Source organism: Danaus plexippus, chromosome 17, assembly GCF_018135715.1.
Source record: "Danaus plexippus chromosome 17, MEX_DaPlex, whole genome shotgun sequence".
NCBI lineage: Eukaryota > Metazoa > Arthropoda > Insecta > Lepidoptera > Nymphalidae > Danaus > Danaus plexippus.
This window is the reverse complement of record NC_083548.1, coordinates 4,007,650-4,022,908: the sequence shown is the minus strand read 5'-3', so window position 1 is coordinate 4,022,908 and position 15,259 is coordinate 4,007,650. Positions and strand designations below refer to the sequence as shown.

Below are 15,259 nucleotides of genomic sequence, written 5' to 3'. Positions count from 1 at the left end.
TTTTTAATTTGATGTGCCATTTTAATGAATATCTGTGGTTTCGTGCCACGTGTTATCTCCTAAATATTTATTTATTTATCTTCTTTGCACACGCCCTTTCAAGGTATGCTGGATGTTAAGATGCATTCTCTATCAGCTGACCTTAAGGATGCAAGAAAAAAAATGGAATAGGACTGAGCAAAGACTAAAACAACAAATTGATTGAGCTAAAAAATTTCATGTATCATAATTACAATATTAGATTAAATGACTATAATAAAGTGGGGATGATAAAGGTTAAGATTCTTATTTTTTTTTAAGTAATAGTGCATTACTTGATATTTTAAAATATTTTTTTAAGCAGCCTTATGTATAGCCTCAGATAAATCTTTTCAAAAGCGTATAACTATTACAATAAACCATTCAGATAAAAATTCAATGTATCCAATGTTGAGAAAATATCTCTGACGAATGTAGTTAATTTTTATTATAAGATATTTTATCGGGTTAGCCGTCCATCTATTTGTTGTTTTAAGACGTAAGTTAAAGAAAAGTGTAATCGAATAATATTTGCAAAACTAGTTACTTATAATTTTTTTGAGAGTTTTCAAGAACCGATCTTCAGATTCATAACAAATGTAAATTTTTATTAATTAAAAAATAATAATTTCTAAACCTTAATCAATGTTTTCGTGTATCGTTTGTTGTGTGAGTTAGATCTAAGTCTATAAATCTTTGAAGTCCAATGGCACTAGCAAAATACCATTGCTGACCCGGTGCTAAAAACAGAATATTTAACTGCCTGGTCAGATTTATGGCTTAGAAAACATTAATATTATACGGAATCAATAAGAAGTTGAGTATTAGGGTTAAACTGAGTTTTGACCTCAAGTTCTGGGTTTGTTACCATCAAACAACATGGTGGTTTAAAATTATGATGAGATATATATAAGATGAACCGTCGTAAGTTTGTATTTACTATTGGCAAAATTTGCTTTGGACAGTGCGATCCAAAGTTACCACAATGTCCTATAGATGCAAAACGAGTCCCGTAACTAATTGGAAAAATAATTTGCTTGTAACTTATTCCATAAACCAGTGTTCCGTTACACAGTAGGTTGGTGAATGTCATTGTATGAGGTCTTACTTCTTATCCTAATAATGTCGGTGATAAAAAAACCAGTCGACCCAGTATTCATGCAGGTATTTTTTATTGTATCTGTACCAGCTTCAGTGTCGTTATGGGAAGTAATAGCTAACAAATAACAGAAACGTTGCGGCTGTTGTCAAACATTTCCTGTACCATTAGTATAAGTTCACATTGTCAAACTAAACATCGACGTTTTAACGGTTCTCATTCATAAAACTATGTGGATAGAATTATATGAAACATTTATGAGACCTTAAAATTATTACTTTAGTTGGTTTGAAATTTTTTTTGCTGTATTACAGCATCATATCATCATACGTCATACATCTGTAAAATTTTTGTTTTGATATATCTAAAAATCATGTTCACTTGTTTTAAATTATTCAAATTAAAATATATTTTACGAACTTTCATATTGTTTTAATAGTAGGATAGTAGAACTATTTTTATGGCTTTGTTTTCATAGTAGACTAAACTTTCACGGCAATAAGGAAGAGATACCTCAATAGATAAAGGCTTTCCTTCCGAAACTCTTGATTTTTGATAATTATATTAATGCACAAGATCTTAAAAAAAATAAACATTAACAAGTGACCTTGATTTGATATTTATAATAAAAAAAAAACTAACTCCTCCATTGCGACCATCATAATAATTCGATTGATGACAATCAAAAGGCAGTGTTTGACATATATAATTGTTAAAAATTGTATAAAAATGTCCATAATATAATAAAAATGGTGGTTCCGTTTCGTTTTTGCACTCAGATTACATCGCGCGTGCAATAATGCGTGTGGTTAGCTGTTGACACAAACGTTACCGTCTTCATTGCTCGGTTACCGTTCGCGATTCTATATTCACACTCAATAGCGAACTGTCCGCTGGTTAACTGCTTTAAAATGGTCCACTATGAAGTAATTTAAATTCATTATTTTTGTGTTTGAAATTTACTTAAACATTTTAAAAATGGCTGTGATAAAACTGAAGATTTTTGGTGAGTTTTTGACTTTGATGTGTTTAATTGGATAAAGGCGGGTAGCGTTAGCTTTTTAATTTTTGTTTTTTTTTTTTGTTTTATAAAAACTTTAACATAAATTATAAAAATAAAATGATATTATCTTTTTGATCATCATTTAAGTTTCGAAGAATAATTTGGTTGCTGGTGTTTTAATTAATGAGTCATTGTCTTATTTTTATAAATGTAAAATTTTATTTTATTAAATTTTTTAAACGTTTTAAAGTGGTATCCCTATTCTTCACAATACTATTATAAGACACGGAAAAAAATCTGGTCTATGTTGTTTTGTTCAATAATTTATACATTCTAAACAAGTTACCTTAATAAGTTAATTTTTTCCTGTGTTTTGAATAAGTTATTTTATGGTAATACTAAATAATAAAATACATTTCCTCTCATACAAAAACTTGATAGCATCACGTAATTAATATATAATATTCACTTGAAAATATAAAACTGTTATAATTTTGCATAAATAAAAATTTACAAATGTATTGAATATAAATCATCAGTAGATTTTCCATACTTTTTTCTTTATTCCTTACATAGTTCATTATATTGTACGTAGGATGGCAAAATATATTTTGATTTTTTTATACCAGGTTTCTTGTTTGGATGTCACGAATTATGGCTTTCCGTTTATTTAGGACCATTTATTTTCCAACCGGCTCTCACTTCAATTTATTGTTACTCACAATTTATCTTTATAACACATCATATTTATCTTTGGTATAAAGAAATAACACGTTAATTAATTAAATCAATTCCTTATTTATTTACTTCATTTATAAAGATTACTCGCAGTCTAGTTACGAAGTATAATCAATATTGTAGAGAATCGGGATTTTTTGAGTACAATATTATTATTAAAATGAAACTAATATTTTTCAGATAATTCGGATAATTCGAGAAATATTAGTTTCATTTAAATGAATAAAACTCGCGAAAATCTTAGATCTCATTATACAACATTATTATATAAAATAATAAGTACATGATAAAATAAAGAACTTTATTATTCTGCTTTTCTTATATACAGTTGATGAATTTTTTAAACGAATTTAATGTAAGTGTCGTTTATAAATAATGTAGTTATATTAATGAGGCCATTTATAAATAATGTATATTTAATGAGGCTTCTTCGCACTCATATTTTAAATATATTTTGTAATAAAAAAAACTTTATTTTTGATAACCTTGTAATCAAATAAAATTTTGAAACTTGAGAAAAAGGATATTTCCAATCTTACTATACACAATATCCAAATCGAGAGGAAATTTCCACTGGCTTAGATAAGTTAGTGCAAAATTTCTAAGAAACCGGTTTCTATATGGAAATAAAGTATAACAAGCTCTTGCCTCTATCTTTCCCCTCTCTTACTAAAATTTAGCAGTGAATTTATTGAAAAATGCTATTCTTACCCCCACTAATAAGTATTCTTGTATCTGGGATACTTGTAATTGTATCAAATTTTATAAAAATCCGTCCAAGCAATCTTGTTTGACGTGACAGGGTCACATACGAATAAACGTTTTGGACTAATCAGTTGGGTACTTTCAGCTTTATTATGTCACCATTATTTAAGGCATAACAATATAAAAATACATAATAGGTTGTCTTTTACTCTAGTATATAAGTGTACAGTATTTTAAAGTTTTATTAAAACGGATTCAGTAGTTTTGTACAAAATAATAGTAATCATACATAAATACTTGAAAATTATGTACGGTTCTTTCGTGTCTAATTAGTAGCGATAACTTTTATAGAATTTGTACCTGTTTTACATTAATAAAATTTCATTAATGACAGGTAAAACAATTGATCGTACATAAAATTGTTAGACAAGTAAACTTATGTTTGAACAGCTAATTATAACGTTGTTACAAAAATTCTTTTCAGAACTGCCGTAACAGACCATACCATGATACTTTTACTTATATAAAACCCTCGTTTTGAATAACAATGAACACTCAATGAAGGTATGGCACGAGAGCGAATATTAAATACAATGTTACACAATTTAAACACAGTAGATCATAATTTTTTCACATAAACAACATAAATTTGTCATTTTAAAGTAATATTTAAAATGTTTTGCATAAAAAAAATTCTTTAATATTAAATCTGAGTTAATACTATTTAAAGGTTTAATGTTTATATTCACGGAGACAAAAAAGACAAATAAAATATACTTACATTAGAATTGTTATACAATTTACTTACAATTCATATTTTCCGTATAATATATGTATGTAATAAACGAGATGTATTCTACGAGAGATAAAAGAGGTTCGTTGTTATCACAATATTTTAACCTTCAAAAAATTTAAGTTCTGTTAATTATATGAAGATCACAAATGATTGGAGAAAATCACGTTATCGTGTAATTAAAATATTTCCCGTATCGATTTGTTGCGAAATATCTTCAGAATATATACGAGGTAAATCGTGTGCGCAGAATATTGTGTGCTCAAATTATCAACACCAGATAAATATCAGTGTATTTAAATATCTATATTCTGTTTTACCTTATGCCGCTATTTGAGATAATATTTTTGCATGATCTGCTATTTTGTATAGATTGAAAATCTGTTCAATTTGGTTCGATAGATTTAAAAGAAAATAAGATTATGATACATACGATTATTTTTAAAATTAAGTCATATTTTTTTGTATTAAAACCATTTTCAAATGATGTTACATTAGCAGATAGCTGGAACCTTTGTATCATTGAGGCAATTTAAAACATAATTGTTTTAGAAACTCGATCGATTCAAACAGACAGACGTATTATAACATCAACTGTTGTATTCGTTTGTAGAACTGTATGTTATCAAACTCTGAATTGTTGACGCTAAAAAATGTTAACGATAAAAGAAATTTCAATTGCTCGCTCTGCGAACGTGATTTTATAGGTCTTATCTCGGTATTTCTAATACTGGACGATATGATTGATTTGATTTTATAGTATTACGTATTTAATTTCAAATGTAAGATTCTCTTCCATGAATATATGTTACAAAAATATTTCTAGATTAGAATATTTAATTATTGCATGAATTTTAGATTTTATCTTATCTATAGGGTCTCAATTGAATTCATGAAATAAATTCATTGTATTTATATATTGATCAAAGTTATTTCTTCTTAATTATAAGTTTAAAACAAGCTCTACGGTTAATATGATCCTTTTTAATATAACTCCGGCAAATGTGTCTTTTACTCCCTTTGTCTTATTATATTGAGGCAATGAAATTATAGGACTACAGCAGGTTTTATAGCTGTTGCAAATAGAGGACAACCCACCTGCCTCTTAGTAGTCTCCTATACAGGGTTATATAAATAAAATATTTAAAGAAGCACAAAACTTTACATATATTCAATTGACCTCAGTTGCTTGACAAAACTGATTATTCCCCCAGTAACGCATCACTGAATGCTAGATATAATATCTTTATATGTCACTTTTAACATAAAAGCAACGTTTTGTACGCGTTCAGCAAACATTCGAGTCGAGGTCAGCACATAGAACACCATGACATTCAACTTGTAATAAGCCTCTTCATTTCCTGAAATATTTCATTCGACTAATTTGAATATTCTATGAACTACTAACCGGTTATAAAGTATGTGTATACCATATATGAATATGTTGGTATATTTATATATTATGAATATATTATGTAGTTTTTTCGTATTCTATATGAATTATAAATATTTCATTTCCTCACCTTTACGAGATCATTAAAATTAATTTATCTAAATTAAAATAAAAGATGTGCACATTGCTTTTATGGGTAGTATTAAAAATAAATAGAGAACATGAATAATAGTCGTTGGTATTTAAATATTTTTTTTTCTGCTATTTCCTACTTTTTGATAATTATTTTTACATTAATGCAATGTTTTGATGCCATTGCTCTTAATGAGGAAAAGTACAAAGAGTTTTTGTTACCCTAAAAATGGTAAACATATGTTGCCTTGGAACCGGAGGTCATTTTGGTTTGCTATTCTAAATGATTGCCTAAACACGAGTTAATTTAAATATCTTATTGTAAAAAGGTGATCCGTTAGAACTTGTTTTATTGCGAATTGACGGACGTGAAGATAATAAAAAATAAATTTCATAGAAAATTTTAAACAGTTAGTCACAGATTATAATACATTTTGTTAGTATAAAGCAAAGATTAAGAATATCAGAATAAATATTTTACCTCAATATAGCCTATCTAGATTTTATTATTATTAGCATTATGAAAATGTCTGTTGATAACTTCACGAAAGCTAATTGTCACTGCTTGTTTTATAAAGGTTTTTAGGACTATTTTCAGGCAAGATTGATTAATAGATATTATGCATGAATTTATCTTTGATTACATCTTTAGTTAAATGAATATTTTTTCGTCGTAAACACGCTATTATGAGTCATTTGGTTCGGTTGGGCGATCGACGTAATGTCAACTTGTAATAATCCTTGCACGTTTTATGACTAGCATTATTTAAGTGAAATAATTTAATTACTTCTCTATATTTATACTTCTATTGAAAGTTACATTGTATTTTTAAATTTATTTATTTTCCGGTGACTCTGTATATATGTACATATTGAAACTTATTTCACTAGCCATTTTTAGTGATTTCTTATGCATCTCACTAATTTTGCATTCGCTTTTAAGAAATTATTTATTCTTATATTTAAGTATAAGATACTAATATATAGATGTATATCTTAACCTAACTATCATATAACCAAAGTATGTTTTTGTTAAACAAATTATTATAACCTTGACAAAACAATAATGGAGTTGTTAGAAACGTTTTTGACAATAAATGAACTTCTTAGATTAGTTATTGCATCATAGTTTTCCGGATGTATTACCATATGAGGGATTTGTTTGTTTAAAACATCGAGCTGTTTAGTATTTGAAATTTTGGATCATGCAAATATTTAATCATTATGTTTATTTAAATTCAACAAAACTAACCAATACGTTACAGTATACGTGTTTTATAAAATTAGTATGTGTCTATGCAAAATAAATAATTGTTGCAATATTACTAGGTATCCATTACTGATTACATAATGATCTTAGACGTATTGTTTACATTGTTTGTGTTGTAAAAATTTATAACAACATATTTCTTTTATTGCTAGTTACGATAATTAATTTGAATGTGCATTGATTTTTTCCATAAAAACAATTAAATGTTATTCCCCATTGTATTAGACGATCTTGTCTCAGATGCCCGAGATCTTTCATAAGTTCCGTGTAAGGATTTGTTGAAATTTTAGCAGCTTCGTGTTAGTATCCATGTTCGGTTCGTTTTTATTTTAAATTTAAATATACATTCCACGTTTTAAAATATACTCAAATAAATTTTGAAAGTGTTAAGAATATTCTAAAAAGGTTATTACCTAAAAGAACTAACAAAAGAACAAAATGTAACGTTTATTTATGAAAAATAAATTATGTTTTATATTTATTCACAGTATTAAAGCTATTAAATGCTATTTATAGTATTGATATTGTTAAAAAAATTATATCCGCGGTGGAAAGACTGTAGGTCGTGTTTAGACAACAAACTGCACAGACATTAACAATCGGAAAACCGTAATTATTTTGTTGTGTTACACAACTTTACGGTTTTTTTTATTTTTTCCTCTACACGACAATGATTTTTGCAGAATTTCACGATTCTAGGCCAACGGGAAGTAGAATTTTGGTTTTGATGCCCTTGCGACCGTCTAAATATGCAAAACTAACTATTTATGAACGCTATTATCTTAATATTAATTTAGTTTAGAAATAAGGTTGATCATGATTTTTAATTGTGCGACCTAATTATTTGATATTTATTTCGGTTTGATACCTCCCAGTCCTGAGAAAAAGGGTATTGAAGGACTGTGGGATTGAACAAAAAAGAGCCGGTAATAATTTCTTGATATTTTTCTGATTAAAATACAAACTCCTAAAAATATTTCTGGACATTATTTCTTGGTCAGCATTCATGTAGATATAGATAGGACGTTGTCCTGATATTACTAAACATCTTACTAACTTCAGTGAACTAAATTTTTATTGAAATTTTATTATTCAATGGATCATCAACCGTTGAAACGAATTAGACAAACGAGAAGATTTGAAGGTTATATTTGTGGCTGACGTAAAACCAACTTTATCATGTTTCAAGTCCCAAATTGTAGTTATCCACAGCAAAATAGAGAGAAGGTAGATAAAATTTTGGCACTCCACAGAAACGAATTTAATTTGAATTATTTAATAGACATGTATTCGGTGTATATAAAATAAAATCTAGAAGGGTACAATGCTGAAAATCTGCATGTTGGAGTTCATAAAAATTATTCCTAGTAAATTTGAAATTTTGTTAACGTTGAAGTTATTTAAACAAATATCCCTGATAAATTCGTAAAGTACAACACACTATTGTTATAACATTGTGTTATTTTTGGCAAAAACTCTTGGTTTGTAGGGTAAAAAGATATTTCCTTACTTTTACCTCATTTCACTTGGATACTAAGCTAAATAATCAGCAGTTACCTCACCGTTGCTTTTCATTGCCTTGATTTCGGACGTGCTTCTCTATATCGACTTCAAGGATGTTCTATAGGTTTGGAAATACTGTATAAAAAATACTAGCACACTTACTTTTAAGGGATTTACTTTAGTTAATCTGTTTACCCAATATTTTTTGTATAATCACGATGGTTTTAAAATCGGTAAAATGCAGTTTTCTATTTCTTCCCGAGGAACATGTATTAGGATGTTTTACAATTCATCGCCTGTATTGTTTTCTTCATCGTAAGTCAAGAATTACGTTTGCAGCGTTTTACTGGGGCCCATCAATAGAGCATGTTAATTTTAACAATGAATGTTGAATGTCAGGGCTTACATGGTCTAATCTTAACCATCGACAACCATCTTATGCTTCCCCCAGAAGTTTGGAAATCTCTAGAATATCTCCTCAAATATTTCGTATTACGCTGGCACGCTAGAAATATTTAATTTTAAGAAATTAATTATAGAATATATATATTTTTTAGAAAATATTCATAATAAGGTCTTTTGCTGTTCTAAGGTTCTTTAAATTTCAAACTAAGGTTTATTTATTTATCTTCTTTTTAGAAACTAAGTAATAAATAAAGTAAAATGCAAAAAATATATTTTTTAATAAATTAAATCTCATCATAGGAGTTTTTTTTCGATATATTTTAAAACCTTTTTCATTATTATTTTTGACATTAGAGATTGTTACGAAAGTTTACGTTGAATGTGACATTTAATTATAAATAATCTAAAATGTATTGTAAATACGATATCGTTTGTGAATATATTATGAAAGAAGCATGATATTATGGAGAAGAAAATTAATTTAAAGATTGCAGGTTTTCTATAATAATATTTTATTTGTTTTAATATTTATATCTTTGTATAAACAAGTAAGACATGTTTTGAAATCATAGCCAAAGTGAAAACAAGGCTCTGTGAAATAAGAAACACGTTTTTAAATATTTATGGCAATGGAGGCATATTATCTAAGTAAAAGCATTAATTATATATAAAATAAGTGAAAATCCTAGAAAATTGTTTTGAATAATTCAAAGTCATGGTATTTTCTTAAAAGACGACGGTGGAAAGGTTTTCCTAACAAATATTGTCTTGTAGTACATGGATTGCGTCTTGATGAAAGTCGTTTATCATAAGATATAATTAAGCTACTATTTCGATTTAATGTAATCAATTTTTATTGTATACAGAATAAGATGTTCCAAAATATACATGTCATAGCCTCTTAAGAAATAATCCTGAAAGAAAAGACTTCAACGGGATCTTTAGTATTTTTTCCCTTCATTGATATTATTATAAAAAAATTAAAATTCGGAGTATATTAAACGATTCTGATTATAATAAAAATAACTTTAAGCATATGTTTAAAGTAAATATTCGTATCCGGTATATATAATTTGCATAGTCATCTTATAAAATAAATCACATTAATTTCATGGAAGACGTTTTTATTGATATATAATTATTATAATTAATTACAGATGTAATCCCAGTGAGGTTCAATTTATGGGTGATGCTGTTTACCAGTTGCTGGGTCGTGTACATGCTTAGAGTCAACATGAGCTTGAATCTGATAGCGATGGTACCTCAACCGGTCAAAAATGTAACGTAAGTATAGTGACAATGTCTTATTTGATTCAGTTCGACATGCAAAAAATATACAACAACACACTATAATGCGAAAAGTATAGGTAGGAAGAAAAATTATACATACAAATGTATTTATATTTACGAGTATCGTATTCATATGTACGAAAATGTGTATGCATAATGAAATTGTGATTTATTTACACTGACTATAATAAATTGGGTTATAATGACGACTATTATCTAATTTATCTTATTTATTTGCAACTAATCCTCTACTTTGAGCCCAGCTGCAGTTTCTTAGTCAAAGATGTGTTCTCTGGGGTCGTTGGATGGTTCCAGAACTAGTTAGTCCTGTTTGATGTCATTATAGTGGCGCCTAGGATACTTGTGGATCATTTTGTTTTTATACTTGCTCTTTTTGCATTATTGTGTAAATAATTCTATGGCTACGAACACATCGTCTTTTTAAATCTATTTAGAGACGTCTCACCATATTATACTTTTTATATAAGTTAACATTAAAGTTTCGATAAATCCGACCCTAAGTAAAAAACTAAAAATATCCGTCTGTCGTTTTTTACTTATGATACTACATATTTTAAATTTAAAGGTCGATTTTTATTAAGGTTTAAAAGGAAGTTTTAATTTAATTATAGGATTTTATTTTTAGAAATGTAAACATTTAAATTGATTCCGTACAACTATGTTTCAGACCTCCCTTTCACTGTGATAATGATTTTATTTCAGATCAAAGTCCAAATGTGGCCCAGATAATGTACCGCTAAATGAGTCTTTAAATCATGTTGATGTTTCTGATGTGAGGGAAGCACCGAGACAGGTGATTATAGTTTATTTCGTTTTAAGGTTTAATAAATAATACATTGAATAAACCATTACAACGAGATTGTATCAAATCTACTATTCTAGGTAATATATTAACGTTCACCGTATTAAATGGATTATTTTTTATAATCTCGATGACGCAATATAAATTTCGATTCAAACAATCACTGTGTTCAATGTTGTATTAAGTTTTTATACCCACTTAAGCTATATAAAGACTTCTCGTTTCTTATTTACTTGGATTAGTATTGTTACTAACCACATACATGACTGATAGAACATATAAACGTTGTTAGAGTGGTTATTTTTGGTATAAAATATTTATGAATATAAGTTAAATGATAACAAAAACGATTTAGACTTTAGGTTTCAATTAAATTAAGTTTCGTATTGATTCTATCGAGTTTACAGCTTAATTTTATAGCACACGATTTCTTTAAGAGTGGTCTGTAAATGTAAGTTGATCTTATCTAAGCCTGAAATAATAATGAGGGCTCAGTGTAAACTGCATTGTATAGTTGAGTAGCGAGTCGATGACGCACCCGACAAACGGTTCATAAGAAATCTTTGTAAGTGGAAATCTTTTAAGAGGCGATGTAGATTGTATCTGTCGTGAAAACTAAACTTTATTTGGTTATGATGTAAAATTTTATCTAATATATTACAAGGAAGGAAAATCATCTACTGCTAACGCTTGTTTCAATGATCTTTAAATATACCAACTATGAGTACCGTGTGTCATAAATATTCATTGATATGGAAGGTTATACATATTCATTATTTGTAAAAGCAGCTTAAAATGTGAAGTATCGTTTGGCTAGGCTATATGTTATTATGCTATTCGTTTATTTATATATATATATATTTCATCGTAAAATAAAATCGTAATTTTAACATTATAATTTTAATAAAAATTAAGTTCATGTGACATAAGTTTAAGAATATATATGTGAATTGGCCGATTTGCGTCACTTATTAATGTCACGATTTGATTGACTTTATCGATATATTACGTCGAGAAAAATATATACATTGATTAATTTATTTGTTGATAGCAGGCTCAACTAATGGGTTTTAATTGATTATTTTTCTGTGTCTAATTTCATTACGATAATTTCAGTTGTTTTATCTAGATAAAGTTTAAAACGGACGCTGTATATTATGTGTTTATATTTTACCAATGGAATATTTATATAATAGTAAACTCAATTTGCTATAGTAAGAGTTAAATATAACAATATAATTTTAACGTTAAAAATATGTTTACATTAGATACGCTTATGGTAGTATTTTTATTTGGAAAATGTAAACCATAAAAATTCAACTTTATTACTCATTGTCCCTACATTTGCCTTTGTTTCTAAAAACTTGTGAGTTCTTTATTTGAGAAAATTATTTGTCTGCGGTAAAATAATATAAATGAGTATTTAACGTGACTATGTAGGTTGGACTGTAGTAAAACTAGATATATTCAGTAATTGTAAAGTCATGAAAGAGTGTTCGTCAGATATTAAATAAAATTAAAGAAAAATCAAACATATTTCTTGTAAACAAAGATATCTTTTCAACTGTAGTTTTTTTTTATCCTACATATGAAAATGTTTCTGATGCACGTATTTAAACTATTTATTATCAATATTTGCTAGTGGTATAAATAAAATGATGGTACAACTGGGAGAATCGTGAATGCGGTTAACTTTATTGTTGTTTGTTGTGTTTACATCGTTTACTAAGATATAAGATAAAAGATAAATTATAGTTACATAAATAAATATTTCATATTGGTCCCAATCTATTTTAGATTTATTTCCGTTTTGAACATACTTCAATTACACTTATGTGAATATCTACAGGTTATAGAGTATTTAATATATCTTCAGGTTGCTGGTGGCACATTTGATTGGACAAAAGATCAACAGGCAACGATTCTCGGTTCATATTTCTGGTGCTATCCTATAACGTCGCTCATTGGTGGTATGGCATCCGAACGATGGGGTCCTAGATACGTGGTCTTAATAACATCACTGGTCAGTGCTATATTGACAGCGTTAAGTCCAGCCGCTGCCAGACTTGATTACGTAGCCCTGGTTATAATACGATTCTTCCTTGGATGTGCTGGGGTATTTATATTTTAATTTTAAAGGTGTAGATCTAAATGTTAATTAGATTTCTTTTTTATTTCATTTCTATGTCTTTTTTAAGGGTTTTATCTACCCTTCGCTTCATTGTTTGGTTGCTCGCTGGGCACCACCCGCCGAGAAAGGAAAATTCGTGAGCGCTATGATGGGTGGAACTTTAGGGACAGTAGTAACCTGGTCACTCACTGGTCCTTTGTTAGAAAGATTCGGATGGGCTTCGGCGTTTTACGTACCAGCTGGACTTACATTTATTTGGTGTGGATTTTGGTGGTACCTTGTGGCAGACACGCCTTCAGAACATCCTAGAATTTCGGCGTCTGAAAGAAAATACATATTAGATGCCTTGGGAGATAAAGTTAAGAAATCAAAGGTAATATATCATTGATATTTTCACATGTAGTTGAGAACCTTAAACAAATATTGAACAATTAATAATTACTTATATCCTTCCATAAACTATTATTTATATTAACATGCTATTTCGTCAACAGGGTTTGCCGCCATTCAGAAGAATAATTACGTCCTTCCCGTTCTTAGCGATGGTTATTCTACACTTTGGAAATCTGTGGGGATTATACTTTATCATGACGGTGGGACCAAAATTTGTATCAAGCGTTCTTGGTTTTGAATTGTCAGCGGCAGGAATAATATCTGCCTTGCCGTATCTTGCAAGATTAATACTTGCAACTATATTTGGGGCTATCGGAGACTGTATTTTATCTAGGAAGCTAATGACAACAACAACTATAAGAAAATTCTTCTGTCTCTTTTCTCACATTATCCCTGGAATCTTATTAGTTTTGCTGGTATATACTGGATGTTCCACAGCATTATCGGTTGCAATGATCACGATGTCAATGGGATTCAATGGCGCTGCAACGTTGACGAATCTCCAAAATCACCAAGACTTGGCTCCTAACTATGCAGGAACCTTGTATGGTATTGCAAATTTCATAGGCAGTACTGCTGGATTTTTCACACCTATGATTACTGCATATTTTACGAAGACCGGGGTATGTTTTTATTATTATATTACTTATACGTATATATTATATATGTGTTATTAAAGCATCTGATTATTACACCTGTTATGAATTTAAATAAATATATTTTATAATTATTTTGACAGTAATTCTAAAATATTTAATTACGTTACAGGATAGCTTCGAACAATGGAGGCCAGTATTCTTTGTGGGAGCGTCTGTATATATTGTGTCTGCGATATTTTTCATACTATTTGGAACTGGCAACACTCAAGCTTGGAACTTCGATGATGAATCTAAGCAAGAAGGAAAAGAGGAAAAGGGTCGCGCCGACGATATGAACGATATGAATGAAACAATAAAAAATAGTTATAAAGACCCGAAAGAAAATTCCATGAGTATTACAACGCGTACTTAAACATGAATTCGCATTCATTTGTTATAAATACTTCGATATAATTTATTTTAACTGTAGATATTTTAAAGAAGGATCTGACTAGAGATATTAGATTAGTGTTGGGGAATGTAATGAATCTCTTCCTATATCTTTCATTATATGACAAAGCATTTAAATTTACGTAATATAAAATATTATTATAGTTATTTGATAGCTGTAGAGTATTTTTAATAGGATATTACCAGAACTCGAAATATATTGTATACAGGATTTGATAGGATGTCTTATGAATAGACACGACTGTGATCATAATTACCAAATAATATGTACTAAAAGTTATTTAATTCAATTTACATTCACATCAACATTTTTTATGTTTTTTTTATCAATATGACCGTATAGTTTTTTTCTATGGAATATTGTTATTGTATTTTGAGTAAAACATTATATAGGTGTGCGCGAATTTTGAATGAAATTTTATGTATGTATATTTCGTATCCAATATTATTATTTAGTGTGATACATTGTAATCAAATCCTAAAATAAACATTTAAACGTCTCAATCCCGTTTTT

At 28.4% G+C, this 15,259-nt stretch overlaps 1 protein-coding gene across 3 annotated transcripts; it reads left to right on the top strand.

Annotated features, from left to right (window-relative positions):
• Positions 1-1,930: 1,930 nt before the first annotated feature.
• On the top strand, positions 1,931-15,249 carry LOC116771433 (uncharacterized transporter slc-17.2-like). 3 transcript variants are annotated; one of them, XM_061523233.1, is made up of 7 exons: positions 1,931-2,123; positions 10,217-10,343; positions 11,073-11,163; positions 13,049-13,288; positions 13,371-13,676; positions 13,798-14,319; positions 14,465-15,249. In XM_061523233.1, the coding sequence occupies exons 1-7, from the start codon at positions 2,096-2,098 to the stop codon at positions 14,705-14,707; spliced, it is 1,557 nt and encodes a 518-aa protein (XP_061379217.1). In that variant the 5' UTR covers positions 1,931-2,095; the 3' UTR covers positions 14,708-15,249. The 3 variants fall into 3 exon arrangements, with proteins under 3 accessions (XP_061379217.1, XP_061379216.1, XP_061379218.1); XM_061523232.1 differs by lacking the exon at positions 1,931-2,123 and adding an exon at positions 9,453-9,553; XM_061523234.1 differs by lacking the exon at positions 1,931-2,123 and adding an exon at positions 9,674-9,707.
• The last annotated feature ends 10 nt before the right edge of the window (positions 15,250-15,259 follow it).

Bases quoted from the DNA above. Each gene is read 5' to 3' on its own strand.
- LOC116771433 (XM_061523232.1), top strand. From the start codon at position 9,523: ATGGAGAAGAAAATTAATTTAAAGATTGCAG. The intron at 9,554-10,216 runs GTTTTCTATAAT...AATTAATTACAG, and splicing joins AATTAATTTAAAGATTGCAG to ATGTAATCCCAGTGAGGTTC. The intron at 11,164-13,048 runs GTGATTATAGTT...ATATATCTTCAG, and splicing joins TGAGGGAAGCACCGAGACAG to GTTGCTGGTGGCACATTTGA.